Source organism: Aplidium turbinatum, chromosome 11 (assembly GCF_918807975.1).
Source record: "Aplidium turbinatum chromosome 11, kaAplTurb1.1, whole genome shotgun sequence".
In the NCBI taxonomy this organism is placed as follows: domain Eukaryota; kingdom Metazoa; phylum Chordata; class Ascidiacea; order Aplousobranchia; family Polyclinidae; genus Aplidium; species Aplidium turbinatum.
In genome coordinates, this window is record NC_137482.1 from 4,141,077 (window position 1) to 4,158,519 (window position 17,443).

The 17,443-nt window shown below is 38.2% G+C and overlaps 1 protein-coding gene across 1 annotated transcript; it reads right to left on the reverse strand.

Annotated features, from left to right (window-relative positions):
• Positions 1-3,289: 3,289 nt before the first annotated feature.
• On the reverse strand, positions 3,290-15,666 carry LOC145779349 (microfibril-associated glycoprotein 4-like). Its single transcript, XM_082590911.1, has 6 exons — positions 15,383-15,666; positions 9,890-10,002; positions 8,711-8,807; positions 7,976-8,072; positions 4,693-4,839; positions 3,290-4,090 (listed from the first exon to the last, which is right to left on the reverse strand). The coding sequence occupies exons 1-6, from the start codon at positions 15,648-15,650 to the stop codon at positions 3,913-3,915; spliced, it is 900 nt and encodes a 299-aa protein (XP_082447037.1). The 5' UTR covers positions 15,651-15,666; the 3' UTR covers positions 3,290-3,912.
• Between the last annotated feature and the right edge of the window lie 1,777 nt (positions 15,667-17,443).

Consider the following 17,443-nt stretch of genomic DNA (forward strand, 5'->3'; position numbering starts at 1 on the left):
GGGCTTAGCTCAGGGTTATCTAAAGAAGGGGATGCGAAGGCCCATAGCGATTGCCTTATTCTTATGACACTACCAGGGCGGTAGTTTGTAGCGCGTGAAACATGCGGTCCTTTTCAAAATTGCAAAAAGTTTTGTAGTGCAGCTGGTACAGTCAACTACAGAAGACAGTTACCAAATGTTGTATAGAGCATATTTAAAGAATACTTGTTTGAAAACACAGTTGAAAAGTTACCAGTAGGCTAAGCTGTTTTTCTTAACAAAACCTTTGCAGTAGGCTAGATGTAAAGCAAGTATGCAAGTAGTTGAATTAACAAGTAACCATGAGCATGCAGTGAGTATCCAGGCCTGATGCTATAATAGCGAAATCCAGGTTATCATAGCAAGATTTATTAAACTAACCTACTATCGGTGCCAATTGTCATTTTATGGCAAAAAGACATTATTTCCGATAAACAGATAAGAAACTGAATATGACTAGTTTTTAACTTTTTCACAAGCGAACTATCAAAACTACTGTCTTACACTTCTATGCCACAAACTATTAAAGCCCTGAACAAAATAACTTAAACATTTTAAACATCAACAACAAATTTCTTTTCTACCTTACATCTAATCACTTAGGCTACGTCTTCACACGTTTTCTTCATGAACTAAACGTAACAACATTTCCCTACACTTAGACACTTTGTCGCTCTTTCCACCTACCAACAAAGGATATCCGTCCACCTACACACCAAACTATCTGCAGGCATATAATCCTTCCAGCTCTTCGTTGGCATTTCAAGAAAAATCAGTCACGACGATTCACAATAATTATTGGTTGGTTAATAATAACAATGTTATTGTTTTTATTTATTGTTGCTCTACAACAGCTATAAGGTCTTTTAGTGACAGGGCTCGTTTTTAATTTTAAATTAGGTTTACGATGTCTCGACTTATAGGCCTACTCACTGCGTTATGCCAGAAAGAACACAATCGATATCGCTTAAAGTCTTCGGTTTGACCCGACCTGGAATTGATCTTAGATCTACCAGCACTAGGGCTGAAACTCCTCGGCCACTGAGCTGGTAACTCCACTTCTTATAATTTGAAGCTACCAAAAATTAAATCTGTTTCTCATTCGGAAGGTTATGAACTTTCCAGTCGTCGTGATTGTGCCCTAAAGCGATCGTTGCGGTCGTTGATTTTGTTGCTGTATCCCTGCTAGTTAGTTTTGAGCTCTTTTCTGGTAGTTTAAGAGCTTAGTGGATATTTGGATAATATCTGTATCTCTGATTCAGTTTGATTATTGACGCCAAAGTAGGAAATAGTTTTGGTCAGAAACACTAGATCAGTGGTTTTCAAACTTTTTGTCTTGGAGGACCCATGTTGGTGCTTTCGAAGCAGTTGAGGACCCCTAAAAAGTCTTATCTGAAATTTTAGTATATCGCGTCTCCTGATCGAAACAATGTTTCATAAGCTTCAAAGAGACACACTTATTAGAGTTTGCTGAACTCGCGACACACTTATGACGATTGATGATGATGACATTGACAAAGTTATATTATTACTACAGGCTTATGTTGGCAGACAGGACCGAAAATCAGTAGCCTAGTCTTATATTCTGGTTTAATGCTTATTTTTATTTTATTTTAATATTAATAAAGTTTTTGTGATCTTTAGGTTTACAAAGAATGTTTTCCTTTTTTCATTTTGGATTAATATTTTGTTGGCATCACAGTCATGGCGAAACTGTGTGTTCTAATAGGCTGCTGACTAACGTTTGCATTTCTGAATTATGAATTGATCAATAAGCTGTTTCAAAAGAATTAAGTTGAACATACATAGCCGATGGCCACCTGAAGTTGCGCCCTGATTTGTTACATTGTGCAGATTTTGATGTCTGCTACAGCTAGTGTCTGATTGAAATTTTTAAGTTTTTTTTTTACTTTTTGTAACTCGTAATGGTGAAAAAGTTTTTGTTGCGTTGGGAAATCAAAAAAAATCAAAAAGACAGCTAAAAAACGCTCAATCAGACGTCATAATAAAATGTTTAGAAAATTCATTCAGATAGTCACCAAAGTTGGTAAAATCTGGAAAATTCTGCAGGATTTGGCAAAATCGGGCCTTATTTCTAGGTAGCTAGCATGCATAACCTTATAAAAAGATTTAACTTGTTTACTTGACATTCTTTTAATTAGCAAACCCAACCTTTGTGCGCTAGGCTACCTTATGGAATTTCAAACGACCCATCAAGAGGCTGCGACGCTTAGTTTCAGTATCACTATAATCCACAAATCAAGCACAATTAATTTGAAATGTTGAAATTCATCAATCATGATACAAATTTTACTTTCACAAACCCCCTGAAAACGCTTTATACCTTGGGGTCCGCAGACGCCATGTTGAGAACCGCTGCACTAGATGTTTTTTTTAGTTTTTTGAGAGATACATGCCAAAGCGAAGCAGGGTCTTCTTAACTTGACTGAATAGCCTACTGCCTAAGGATGAGTTACCCATCACAGTGTACACTATAAGTTCCATTTCTAAGGCACATCTTCAACAAGGATATAAAGGTTTTTGCCTAGGTGGCCGTTTTCATGAAAAGCGTGCCCTTGCCAGACAGAAAATGATATTTTACTGAATTTTCGAAAGAAACCGATCAAGCACAATTTGAGAAACTGCATAAAAACCGGAACGCTGGCGAAATTTGAGAGCTCAGCATTTGTTTATCAAAGACCATTGCAACTATGATACAAATCGTCCACGTTCATTTAGAATTATTACTTGTTTAATATTTGTTATAATAGATCCTATAGCTTGCCGAGGTAGGTAGTGTTGTTGGGGAGAAAATAGCCTATTTAAAAGTACGTAAACGCAACTTTCCTTTGTTTTGAAAGTGACACATACCCAAGCATTCTCATTGTCCTCTACGTTTGTACTTTGTTCCGCTTCAATATTGCGCATCAGGCTTCTTGAGACTCTATTTTAATTGCAATCTCTATGGTTTAAAACTTGGGGAGATGATGTAAAACAGTGAGCTGACTTGTCAAGCATTGGAGAAGCAAAAAGAGCAGCAGAAGAACGTGACATGTGGAAGCAAATGACAGCCAACTTTCGATCGGAGACGGCACATGATGATGATAATGGTTTTAAGTTTAAAACACAATACATTTAAAACCAATGCACATTTTGAATTCTTTTGTAATCACAACAGAGCTGTAGCCAGGGGCGGTTCAGAGGATAATTTGGGCCCGGTACCAATGAGATCCTCTGTCTCCAAATTAAGACACTACTCACAACAGAGCTGTATCCAGGGGCGGTTCAGAGGATAATTTGGGCCCGGCACCAATGAGATCCTCTGTCTCCAAATTAAGAAAATTCTAAAAAAACGCACTATATCCACAGACTGCTAGGTGTCTTTTTCAAGTTCCCGGGAACTTTGGAAAGGTTATGGCTCCTAAAATCGTCCGGGAAGGTCCAAACGTATTCCTTGAAACCCCCATAAAGCCAGAAAACAAAGAATGTGACATTTTGTTTCAGCTAAAGAAAAAATTGCATCCAAACACAACTCAGTCGCTATTTCCTATTACTTGCGCTTTCACGCGCAAGCTATTAGACACAAGCTGGAATATTTTAGATTAAAACCATTTTCAACATCTTCAATCTTATTACGTTACAAAGGCTCTTCCATTAATTGATAATAAGCATCGAGTGACACATTTTGTTCTGTTTATTAGCAAAACCTGATGGCAAAATGACACAGAACATTGGTAGCGTTAAGTTCACTGTACAGTTTGTGACAAAATGGAGCAAGTGTGATTACACGCAGAAGCTTATTGGATATATTGGAGGACCTTCAGTGAATCCGTATCACTTTTTCAATTAACGTTTTTCAAAAATATTCAACTTCAGCAACTGGAAACGATTCGTTTAGTCGCATCGCATCTTCATCGTTGTTTTCTTTAAGGCAACAAGAGATCCTTTCCATTCGAACCAAACGATATTGTACCCATTTCCTTGTGACTCTCCCCATGCCGCGTTTAGAGCGGAATGATAACAACTGGCAAACCACCAACCACCGTTGTAGAGCCTTCCTGATGTTGGGCAACTGTCACAAAAGACTTGCGATAAAACTTTTTTAGTATTTACTGCTGATTTTCAACTTCAGGCTACAAATAAAACGTTTTTACGATATAGACTAATTTAAATCCTACAAAAATTTTACGCTATCTGAACTTGGATAAAAGTTAAATGTGTTTAAAGTGTATTCCTCATTTTATTAAAATTGTGGTTTAGTGTTAAATGAATCTCGTAATAGATCTGTCATTGTAGGCCAGTAGCCAGAGGTAATTAAATTCATTGTTGTTCGATCTTAGTCATAATACACGTTACGGCTATTGTACATACGGGCAGTAGCGTTGTCAAGGAGACCCAAAGAGTACTTTGGACCCGGGCCCGAGATAACTCTGGGGCCTGGATTACTTTTAGGAGGAAGAAATTATCCCTTTCCTTTGGATACCTATTGTTATGTTTAAAATGTGTCTTGTTTGGAGGTCTCGGGCTGCTCCTTGACACCGGGCCCAAATTGTTTCCTCAACGGCCATGTATGCAGCTTCTGTAATTTATTACTGCAATAAATAAATTCAGAGCTATAGCGATTAACTGTTTTTTCAGAGTTCATTTTATTTATACGTAGTCTATCTCATTGACCTAGTCCCGCTTTTCCGATCCTTTGTGGCAAACGGTTGACCATGATGAATTCCATTAGGTCCTCTACCCAGTCCATCGCCTGCTGTTCCATTGTAACCAGTGGCATGAAGTCTGTACGAGTCACTTTCGCTTGCCACCGAAAAGGAACTGAAAGACGCAGAAATAACTGACATAAGCTTATGTTTTCGTAGTGTATAGTAAGTTTCCGAAAATGCTTAATTCACCCTATATCGCTATTTGAGGCCGCTAGTTCCGATGACGTCATACGCACTTCAAATGTGTGGATTTGTAGTTTCCAAAAAAAAACGACGCTGCTGATCATTACAACAGAAAATAAGATTCAATATAAATTCCTGTATACAAGGTATGACGAGATTTGTAGACTGTATTCATACGTAATTTTATCTCAAATACGTAAAAGCAAAAAACATTATTATATAGCCAGTGACGTACGCAGGGGGGCATTGGACCATGCTCCTCCCCCTTTCAAAAACGTTTTTGAAATACTTTAGTCATTTAACTTTAAATTAAGTGTTTAAATACAACTTTCAATGTACTAAAGTGTTAGCCTACTTATTGTCAAAAATGCTCAATTGAATCAAATGCCCCCCACCTCCCCTTGGCCCTTACGTAACCTTGTGTACGGCTCTTTGGTTCAATCCGCCCCAATAGCTCAGTTGGTTAATGCGTGACTTCGTGAACGAAGAAGCTTCAAGATCAAGCGGCGCTGGCTTGACTCTGGGGTGTGCGCTTAAGCAACGCACGATAATCACTGCTCGCTATTCAGCGGCATCTAATGGATGGAATAATTCCTCGGCAACAAGACTTCAACAATCGGAAACTTGACTCTGTCAATTTCGGTGACCGGGCCGCAAAATTTTTTTTCCCACGAGATTTCTGTCTTATTTGCATATTTTGGTAAAAGTTTGTATTGAAACCGTGTGAATGCAACATTTTCTCGTTGGCACGGTTGGTTCAGTGGTTTCATCCGCTGCCTAGTGTTCATGAGAACGAGGGTTCACTTTTTTTTTCTTTAAATTAATTTTTGCGATGCACAAGAGCTTTTCAAAAAAAGTAGGGTTAGGGAAGGCTTATATTTTATTATCATTGGAGAATTTCATTGGCAAATAGTTATTTCGCAATCTGAATCAACCAATCTCTCAAAACACTTTCGGAAAATCTTATTTTTAGAGTGACTAGAGTCAATGAGACAGAAATCTCGTGCGGAAAAAAATTTCGCGACCGGACCTGCGTCAGTGATTCAAAGCCTCTACAAATATGCGAAACTACCAGGAATAAGCTCTCAAAGAAGCTTTCCTAGTAGTCCGAAGATAAAAATTCAATCAATCAATCAGTCCCAACTCTTTCCTGAAAATTGGCAAATTACAAAACTTGCAAATTTATAATTAATTTAAATAAATCACATAGATAACATGTGATGAGGAAGTAGCAACATAGAACGACTGCCAATTTCAGAACCATGGTGAATAATCTTGTAACTAATATTAATGAAATATATCAGTCAACATTGATTTGTCAAATTAGCAAAGAACTAGAGAAAATGATTATGTTTTCGCCCTGCATTGCACAAACAAAATGGCAGACAGGATCAGCACTGACAAAAAAGCGAAGCTGAATTTGATGCATAGTCAAAGCATTGCTTTGTCCTATGCTGACATGTGCTATTTTAAAAGCAAATGGGAAAACTCCCCGCAAGAAAATCCCACGTACGTCACTAGCAAGCAAGATATAGTTATGACTAGGGCCATTTTTATTTTGAACTAAAAAAAAATTTTTTTGACTTTATTTTTATCAAATTTTGACTTTATTTTGACCTACCGAAATTGCTTATTTGTTGAGGGCACAGTTCTTCCTTGAATTGATACTAGTTACCCAAACATAATATTTTATCGATTTCAGACCCAAACGTAATTTTTGTCGAAAATTCAAGGTGTTTTATGGATTATAAAAAGTGTGTCGTGTTTTTTGGCGATAGGAAAATCTCGACAAATCTGTCTAACTTTTGCTGAAGACGATTTAGCTTGATTAGGCATTTTTGTTTTACAGAATGTCAGTAGGCTATTCCTAAAATCTAAACTGTTGATCTTCGAAAAGACCACGTTTGTGAACAGTGGCGTAGCCAGAAAAAAATTTTGGGGGGGGCCAAATATTTGATGAATTGAAGAAAACGACAAAATGTTTGATTTCAGACATCGCCACCTGATGTGCAGTGGCGCATCCTGGTCGGTTAAGCAAGGGAAGCAATAAAGCTGGTGGGGTTTAGAGCGTGCCGAAAGCACGCGTATTCTAGGGGGGTCCGGGGGCATGCTCTCCCGGAAAATTTTTGCAAAATTACACTTAAATAATGGATTATAACGCTTTCTGGAAACACTTTTAGGGTAATATTTGTATGAAACTTATCAGCAGATAAACAGCTATTAACTTATTAAAGGTAGCTCTTACCTACACACAAACGGGCAAAAACTGCGGCTAAAATTAGAGAACACAAAAAACTCAGCTACACAAAAACCCTACAGAGTAAGCGATTCTGAAATTGCTTCTACAGATTAGTTAAAAGAAGCGTAAATCGCGTAAACTTTGCGCGATTTACGATTTGCAAAATTTATTGGTGTCTTTCTGTGTGTCTAAAACAAGTCCTGGGGGGTGTAAATAGCCAAATGTCTTGGAAAACAATATAAATTTATACAAATTATATTATATTTTCAACAAAGGGTTCAACTTCGGAATCCAAACTTTGAAAATTTGGGGGGGGCCATGGCCCCGTTCGCCCCCCCCTGGCTACGCCTATGTTTGTGAAGAGGAAGTGTTTTCATAAGAATAATTAAATACGTAACAATGAATAAACAATGGACAATTTGCGATAAAAGTTACTGCTGATCCAAGTGGGCATTGTGACATATTCCTGCTTTTATGGGTTAATATGGTTTAATTGTGTCGCAGTTCCTGATTTACCATGCTTCCACGAAGATTTCGACAAAAATTACTCTCAAGAAACACAAAAAGTTTATCAAAAGCCATAATTTGACAATTTTGACTTTATTGTAAATTTTGACTTTATTTAGACCTATAAACTTCTTACAAAACAGTCCCCTATAGGTGCGAAAACAACTTAATTCTTTGATTCGTGGATAGACGAGGTCCTTAAAATTTTTTAACTTTATTGACTTGTGCGGGCCCTAGTTATGACAAATTCTAGCCTACATTGAAAAGAATGTACAATCAAATTTTTCAAAGTTAGCTCAGGGTTAGCTTAACACTCTACCTGTATTCGGCAAAAGCATGATCGTCATCAAAACTCCATAATTCAATTCTCAATCTGCATTCACGATTTCGGGTTAGAGTGTGGATCTTATCGAGACCTGTTTGGAAGAAGAAGAATGAGTGGCATTCAAATACCCTAACAAATCAGCAAATCACTTCCACCAAAACTTTTAAAGTTTAAATCCACATTTGCGAAATGCCCGTACATAAATACATTTTTAAGGAAATAGAAAATGGAAAGGGGCTGGACTTTGTGAAAAGAAGCAGCAAGATCTTGTAAAACGCTGGTTGGACTCTTGGAGTGCGCGTTTGAGCAAGACCATTCAAGAACAGCTTTCCATGCAGCAGCACCTAGTAGATGGGAAATTATACAAAAAACAACACGCATTAGAGCTTTAACTTCACTCTATCAATCTCAAATACCAGGTCTGTGTCAGAGCTTCAAAGCTTTCGCAAGTGTATGTGAAACTGCCGAAGAGCTTTGAAAGAAGTTTTCTCAGTTTGGTGATAAAGACTCCTATAACCAATCAAATAAAAAACCTGTTATTAAAAGATCTATGTTTCTTTATTCATTTAAAGATCAAACAAACCAAGTGTTGTTAAAAATAGTGAGTATTGCTTTTAAACGTAGGCCTTACTTCTAAAACATGTTTTTGTTGCAACAACAAAAAAACTCTTCATAAATGGATAAAAAAACTAACTTCGTAAAATTAGTTTGATTCGGCCAGTAGCTTACCAAACCAAAATTCGTTGCTCAAATCTCCAAACCCATTCTTGTACGAAGACCAATCTTGGTCAAAACTAACGCTCCCGTCAAATCGTTTTTGGAAGACCTGTGTGAACAGTTTTAGATCAAGTTTCGAAAAAATATTTAGTGCTGATGAAGTGATCAGTTCAGTGAGAAATGTTACTATGTACAGAAAAAATAAATGTTCAGTATAGGTAGGAAATGGGATGAAATAGAAGATGGAATAGAATGAAGGGCAGATTCTGAGATGGATGATGAAAAAAGTCAAGGATGGAAAGCGATGGAAGATTTAGATGATGGGATGGAAGACTGTCTTCCATCATTTCATTTCCATAAAACGTTGAATAAAAGTTTCCGTTTAATTACGTTTCTTAAACTGAAATGACTCAAGTTTCGTTTCGTATTGAACCAGTGCGATTGTTTCCCGGACAATTATGCGAGAACGAGAAGCCGACAACACTTACACCTCGTGAGTAGCGTAGAATAGTTTTCACTCCGTGAAGGCCCCAAAAAGTACATCTAAGTCAGCGGTTCTTAACCTTTTGTCTTGTCGGCACCACCTTGAAATTACCAATCAATTCTCGCACCCCTTACTATAGGATTGGCTGAAAAGTAATAGACGCCTACAGTTCAAAGTTTTTGTTGAAACCTGGTAAAACTTGATAATTCAGCATCCCTGCGCCGCCTAGGCACAGGTCTCGCACCCCTTAGTGGTGCGTGCACCCCTGGTTAAGAACCTCTGATCTAAGTCTAGGTGTCCCCAGAAATTTAATGAAAGTGAAAGTAAAGATAGAAGAAAGAGTATGCTTGTCCTGCTACAAATTTCAAACACAGACTGGACAGAAAACACTGCGAAAACAGAATATACAAACATCCCCTCTCACGCTCACTCAAATTACAACATCGTTAACATGCACATTGCACAAGCTTGGACCCGCATGAATATCGCCACTCTCTCATCCAACTTCCCCACACCGCAATCCATGTTGGCGACTGACCAGCACACCGACTGAAGTCTAACAGTACAGCGACATTTAATGAACACAGCCTCAAAGAGTAAAAGCAAAAAAATTTAACAGTTTCGATTAGACTCTTCTAATAATAGTATAAAACAATTGCAGCCATTGGGCCTACTCCAATGGTAGTATAAGCACAGTAACTTCTTACCTGCCATCCTTCCTCACAGAATGCCTCCTCACCAGATAGCAACGTTTGTCGGCCTTGTACAGATGACAACGAGCACGAAACTTTTGGTATCAATGAGATCAGTCTTTTCAGTTCTGCAACATGCACAAAGCATCAATATGTTGACATAAAAGCGCAAATGATGATCTATTTCTATAGTAAAGGAATGAGAAAGACCACGACATTGGGGATCGACACGTTCTTTCAGCTTTGCAAAGTAAATGTACAATGCCTTGATAACATAAAAAAGCAATAAAGTGATAGGCCTATTGTATGTGTCGGAGTAGTTGAGAAGTTTTCATTTTTGTCTGCAAACAATGACATGGTTTAGGCTACTGTAGTAGAGTCTGCTAGAAAAGCCGTTAAGAGGTGATGAGCGGATGCACATTTGAAACCATATTCTAGGCCAAGAGCACGTGTCTGGCAGTGACGTACGGTGGCCATTTCTTTGACAATTTTTTGAGCATTTTTCGAAAGCATACTTGATTTGCACATTGACTTTTTCATGTAGCCTAACACTTATTCATTTGGTGATGATTTCAGAAACACGTAGTTTGGCGTAATCCAAAGTTTCAATCACAAAGGCACAAACTATCGTAAACTTGAAAGCGACAATCTTTATTTCAATTATTTGGTATTATTGTGCTTCACATATGTCTCGTTGTGTTATAGTTAAGCGTAACTCAGCAGTGCATTCAAAATGGTCTGGTGCTTATTGCAAATGTAGAGTAACTGATAACAATTTGAAATTGCATGTAGCTTAGGGTATTTCATATTTTCACCCGTTTCGGTTTTCTAACAGCCTGGGGTGTGATGTGATATGATTATCAAACATGCAAGTCTACCGGGAAGCCATAAAGGTGTGAAGCACGGCCCTTGAAGTTCCAAATAGCCCAATTTTCACGTATTTCGAAAACGCTAATAGCAGAGTGACAAAATTGGTGTCAAAATGCGCAGAAGAGACAGTTTTTTATGACCGCTTCTGATTGTCAAAAGATGTGTCGGCACCAGAAAAAAGTTATTTGAAAAAAACTAGTTTTTGATTAATTTTCAATTATAATTTTTAACAATAGAGAAATAAAACAGAGTAACCTTAGCGGGTTTACCACACTTTTTTTACACACAAAAATATAACATAATTAAAATCAACTCAAACGTTTTTGACACGTACGTGTGTCCTCATCAGGAATTAAATCTGCAATATACATAAAACGAAAAATCGTAAAATCCTTTTATGTATATTGCAGATTTAATTCCTGATGAGGACACAAGTACGTGTCGAAAACGTTTGAGTTGATTTTAATTATGTTATATTTTTGTGTGTAAAAATAGTGTGTTAAACCCGCTAAGGTTACTCTGTTTTATTTCTCTACGGCCATGACTCTACGGCCAACTCTCCACCAAAGCTTTATAATTTTTAACCAATTGTGTTTTTTAGAATCTTGTAAAGCGGGATCACATGTATTTATTTATTTTTTGTTATTCAGATAAATTTGCAATAAAAGTAAAACACACAGAAAACTAGGTAGCCTAACGAATTTTAATAATTGCTTAAAAACAAATCAATTCCCGGAGTACAATAATTGCAAAATATTCACGCAAGCGAAATCAGAGCGATTCAGCTTTGTAGCTTTTTTACTTATTTTTTTTTCAAAAGGCTTTTTAATTTTCCAACTCTTCTTTCAGTGGCCCGATTGTTGCCATCAACCGATTTCCAAAGTGTAGGTTAACTCTGTGGAATCTCGATGCAAGGGACCTCTTTGGTTCTTTTGGCAAAAAACTGTTTCAAACACGAAAGCTCAATCTCGCAAAAAGGAGCAAACATCAACAGAGTGAGGAATGGGGTGTCCAACGTTTTTTTCGTAAACAGTTTTTCGTAAAACAATTGTTCGTAAGCAGTTCTTCGTAAAGCAATTCTTCGTAAAGCAATTCTTCGGTCATGCAATTGACCGTAATACTAATTGTTCGTAAACAAATGTTCATAAAAGTTGGGCTACAGCTTTAAAAAAAACAAAAAAACAGTTACAATTGTTTACGAACAATCAATTAGGGTAGCCTATATCTTAGAGATGTGCTAATTGTGCTTAAGGACGTGCTGTACCTAAAAAGTGTAGACGAGCAGACAGAGTGTAGAGTCCCTGATTCAGAATGGCATTACAGTTTGTGAGCAGCGAAAAAGGAAAGCCAAAACTTTTGTATAGTGGCCAGTTTTATTACAGAGATTATAGTGCACTTAACGCACAAGGGCAAGAAACTACTTATTGGAAATGTGAGCATTTTAATAAGAAATGTCCTGCACGAGTAACAACTGCTATGGCAGCCATTGTACAATCCAGAGGTGAGCACAATCATGCTGGAGATGCTGGTCATGTCGAAGCAGCAAAGGTTATGGAAAATATTCGTTGTGCAGCAAAAGACAGTCGTGATGCCCCAAGTTACCTCGTCTCAGCAAAAACTATTGGACTCAGTCGAGCCAAGGCAGCAAAACTGCCAAGTGTGCAGAGCATGAAAAGGGCAGTCACCCAAGTGCGATTGAAGGAAAATGCAGGCCCGGCAATCCCACATTCTCTCCGTGACATTGTGCTTCCAGTAGAGTACAAGCAAATGTTTGCTGGTGTAACATTCTTGGCCTATGATTCTGGGCCTGGAGATAACCGTATGGTCCTCTTTGCCACTGAAAGAAATCTGCAGCTCCTTGCCCGTTCAAAGCACTGATATGCTGACGGCACCTTCAAGACAGTGCCTTCACTGTTTGAACAGCTTTACACAATACACCGACTGAAGGAAAACACTTTAGTGCCTCTGGTGTATGCCCTGCTGGGAGACAAAAGGAGAGGGACATACATTCATCTGCTGCAAAAGATCAAGCAGTTGTTACCTGCTGTTGCTGTTCCAGAGACAATTATGACTGACTTTGAGATGGCCATGGTTAATGCAGTAAGCAGAGAGTACCCACTTTCAACTCACCGAGGCTGTTTCTTCCATTTGTGCCAGTGCATTTGGAGAAAGACGCAATCAAGTGGCCTGAAGGAGCAGTACGAGACAAGTGCAGAGTTTGCTCTGAGGCTGCGCATGTTGTCGTCTCTGGCCTTTGTGCCTATTGATGAAGTCAGCCGGGCCTTTGACATTCTCATTGATGGGAATGTATTACCAGATGTTGCTCAGCCAGTAATTGACTACTTTGAAGACACTTGGGTTGGGCGCCCAGATCGTCGTCAAGGGCGCCGTCCTCCAATGTTTGCAATTCAAATGTGGAACTGCTATGATGGCGTCCTCAGTGGCCTTCCCAAAACTAATAATAGCATTGAAGGATGGCACAGAGGGTTCATGTTCCAGGTATCTGCAAATCATCCAGATATTTGGAAGTTCATATCTGCAATCAAGCGAGAGCAAAACCTAAATGAGGTTCGCATTGAACAGTATGTCAGTGGCCAGGCAGGACCCCCTCCAAAGAAGAAGTACAAGGACAGTGCAGAAAGACTAACTAGAGTCGTCCGAACTTGGCGTCAAGACTTTCAAGATGATGAAATTTGTGATTACTTGCGTGGAATTGCACACAATACTTCATACTAAACTTGGCTCGTGGACAATTTGTACGAAGTTACTCAAAGTAGTATTGGTAGTGTAAGCAAAGAATTGCTAAACACAGACAATTGTTGTATTCCAATAAATAACAAAAAATGCGCTTTTTCATTGTGCTTATTTCTTTGTGTCGTCGTAACTTGGTTATTCAGGAAAATTTGCATTACGCACCTTCATCGGAAATTGCAAGACAAACCTTGCTGTTGCGAAAAATTGTTCACGAACAATTCACCTATCATCTGTTTACGAACAGTTCACCTATACGAAGAATTGATGTATACGAAGAATTGCTTTACGAAGAAATTGATTTTACGAACAATTGTTTACGAACAATTGCTTTACGAACAACTGTTTACGAACAATTCATCTATATATAGATGAATTGTTCGTCGGTTATAAATGAATTGTTCCTCGGTTATATAAATGAATTGTTCCTCGGTTATAACCGAGGAATGAAATGATGAATTTTTACAGCAGCATCGGCAGAATACGAAACTACTTCAGCGTCAACGCTTACAAATTAACAATCTACCAAGAAAGACATTGCAAGGTTTGTTCTAGATAATATCTCATAATCACGATAACAATTTTAGGATTAATCTGAAAAACAAAAAATAAACAAATACATGTGATCTCCCTTACAAATTTGCTAAAACACGATTGGTAAAAATCATAACTTAAATTTAGTCAAAAACTAGTTTTTTTTCAAATAACTTTTTTATGCTGCCGACACATCTTTCGACAATCAGAAGCGATCATAGAAAACTATCTCTTCTGCTCATTTTCACACCAATTTTGTTACTACTATAAGCGTTTTTGAAATACGTGAAAATTGGGGTATTTGGTACTTTGAGGGCCGTGCTTCACATCTTTATGGCTTCCCGGTAGACTTGCATACTTATCGGGGTCATTTATTTCTTGTGTTTTTGTTTGATAAATCTATTCGGCATATCAGTGTTGCATCCCGCTTCCTCAACTTATCAGAGATGAACCTGCATCTTACAACACACACGATTTCAAGAGAAAAATGCAAGGTTGTTTTCCATTTTGAGATGGGACAGCAATTTTGGGGCAATGTCTCCTTTTTGCAAAATCTTTGTTGTGACTGACGTTGTGGGCCATTAAGTAGCCATTGTCACGTCACACTCTAGAATAACATGTTTTTGCAATGGAAAAATACAGAAGCATGTTTGAAAATGCAACAAAAGTTATCATTCAAAAATTAAAATTTACTCAAAAAAACCAGTTTCTTTGAATAACTTTCTTTCTTCCGATTCGACTTTCGACTTTTAGAAGTGGTCAAAAGAAACTTTATCTTCTGCGCATTTTGACACCAATTTTGTCACTCTACCATAGGTAGTTTTTGAAATACGTGAAAATGGGGTATTTGGAACTTCAGGAAGCGTGCCCCATATCTATATGACGTCATAATGAAGCAAAATTTTGGGTGTCAAGTTTTTATCCAAAATCTCATCACATCACACCCCAGGCTTTTAGAAAATCAAAAATGGTGAAAATATGAATTGTACTGTAGCAAGCATTGTAGCTATTATAGGGGTAACTTCAAGAAGTACCAGAGATAACTTCAAAAAGTCATTAAGCCTAACCAAGAACAATAAATAAGCAAGCAAAACTAAATACCCATACACAGTTTAGCAGTAGGCTATACTGTAACATAAACCTGTGATTGAGAACAAAGTGTTAATTAGACGGAATTACAGAATTCTTCTAATCAAAAATGAGCACAACAGATAATTTTTGTAGGATTATTGGCGTAGCCTACCACTGTTCCTTTGCCAAAGTCACAAAGGGTGGTTCGCAGCTGCTTCGTGCCACAATGTCAAAAACATACGTGATTTCAGCTAAAAAGCGTTGCTATGTAAATCGTCAAACCTGCGAGTTCTCTTCGGATCTCCTCTTCAAACGCATCAAAAGCACAAGTTTCTCCTTTCTCTCCTTTTGCACCAACATCTCCTTCACTTCCTTTCAATCCTTTAGTTCCAGGAGCACCAGCCTTTCCAGGAGCTCCGATATCTCCCTTTTCACCACTTGCTGTGCCACTGGCACCATTGCCACAAAGTGTGATTTGTTGACATTGTTGCATGTATACAATCTCGAAGCATAACACAAAAACACAACAAATTGCTATGTTAGTCAACATAGCCTCTTAATTTTCTCTTTCTGTTACATAACAATGAGTAATCTTGGATGTCACTTAAGGTATGCTTTATTGCTTACATATCTCGGCTCTTAATTGTTTTCTTTATTTTCGATAGAGAGCTTTGAGATGTTGCCATTGGAGAAAGAGGCATGACAGAGGAGCACAACTTAGTGTCATTTTTTAATAAAAGGTATAACAGTAGTCCCCGCTCAATAAACCCACTGTAAATAGGCCCACCCGTTTATTAAGCCCAAAATTGTCTTCCTCCGAGATAGGCTTGATAAGCGGGGACTACTGTATTACAATCATTCTTTCATTCAGGATGGATAATAAATTTTATAAAAACTTTCACAGGAATTTATTTTTCCAAACCCAGGAGTACATATTCCCTACAGAAGGCAAGTCGATGCTATTTGTTGCATCACTTGCATCGGAGTCAAGCTAATTGTCAAGGTGTCAGTCAAATTGGTTGACTCAAAAATTCTTCCAATGTTTATTAGAAAAGGCGTTGAAATAAATTGTTTTTCACGAAGTCAATTGGTCATGTACAGTGGCGTACGCAGGATTTTGTCAAGGGGGGGGGGGGCCATTGACAGTAGCGTATGGCCATAAATTTGTAAAGGGAGGGGTTTGACAAGGGTCGGGCGAAGCCCGACCGCGTTTTTGCCTGAGAGGACACCCAGCGGCGGGGGGTCTGGGGGGCCTCCCCCAGAAAATTTTGAAAATTAATTTGAATTTGGTGCACTCTGAGAGCATTTTCAACAAAAATGTGGGTATGAATATTCCTGTAAAATGGTGCTGTCAGGTGGCATAGCAAAAGGATAAGATCATGTTTTCTTCGGCATTTTTCGGAAATAGAGCTAAGTCTCTATGTTTTCTTGTTGCTAATTCCTGGCTGAGATGTTTGAATGTTTGGTATTGGCAAAACTCGCTCTTTTAATGCAATTTTGTTTAAAATTAGGCAAGTTTTTTTTAGACTGAAAGCATCAATCCAAAGCATAAAGAGACTGAAGGCATGATTTTTAATATCGTGATGTCACACGCGTGCCAAAGAGGGGGTTGTAACCCCCAAACCCCCCTGGCTACGCCACTGGCCATTGATATCCCAGACGTCTTCATGATATCCCAGTATGGTTTTAGTTTAGACTTTATCCATTTTTTTCTCACTATAGTAGGCTTACAGAACACTATGCTACATTGGCATACCTGGGGTGGGGTTGGTGGATTGGGCCATGTATTTCGTATTAGCTTAGTCTATAGAACAACATTGTTAATTGCTCTGACAGTGCAATCCAAAACATATTAAATGCCTTAATCTACGTCGTTAACTACTAAAACATTTTTAGGGGGGGGGGCCATGGCCCAATGGCCCCCCCTGCGTACGCTAGTGGTCATGTATTAGGCTAACTACATTCAGTGGTGTAACCAGATCAATTTTACATGGGGAAAAGGGCAAAGAAAGGGCAAGGCTTTTTCCAGGAGGGTCAACATTTTCAGTGACGTCATAAATAATTTGCTATAAAATTGAGGTTAACGTTAAGCCAACTTCTAATTGACGATGAAAGATTAACTTTCTTGCCTTTGGAAGACGTTTTTTTGGACTGATCATGCGTATGGTAGCCATCACAGAGTTTCTAGAGGAGCAAATGAGTAGCCCTGAGGAACCTCCCTCAGAAATTTTTGAAAAATTGCCTTGAAATTGCGCATTCTAAGAATAATTTCAGCCTAAATCAACAGTGAAACTCTGTTAAATAATGCTGTAACACAGGGTCAAAAGTTTATTTAAGTTACAT

Excerpts from the sequence above, each read along its gene's own strand:
- LOC145779349 (XM_082590911.1), bottom strand. The coding sequence starts at position 15,650 with ATGTTGACTAACATAGCAATTTGTTGTGTTTTTGTGTTATGCTTCGAG. Across the intron at positions 8,808-9,889 it reads TCTGTGAGGAAGGATGGCAG|GTCTTCCAAAAACGATTTGA; the intron begins GTAAGAAGTTAC and ends CTGTTCACACAG. Across the intron at positions 4,091-4,692 it reads GATCGGAAAAGCGGGACTAG|TTGCCCAACATCAGGAAGGC; the intron begins GTCAATGAGATA and ends CTTTTGTGACAG.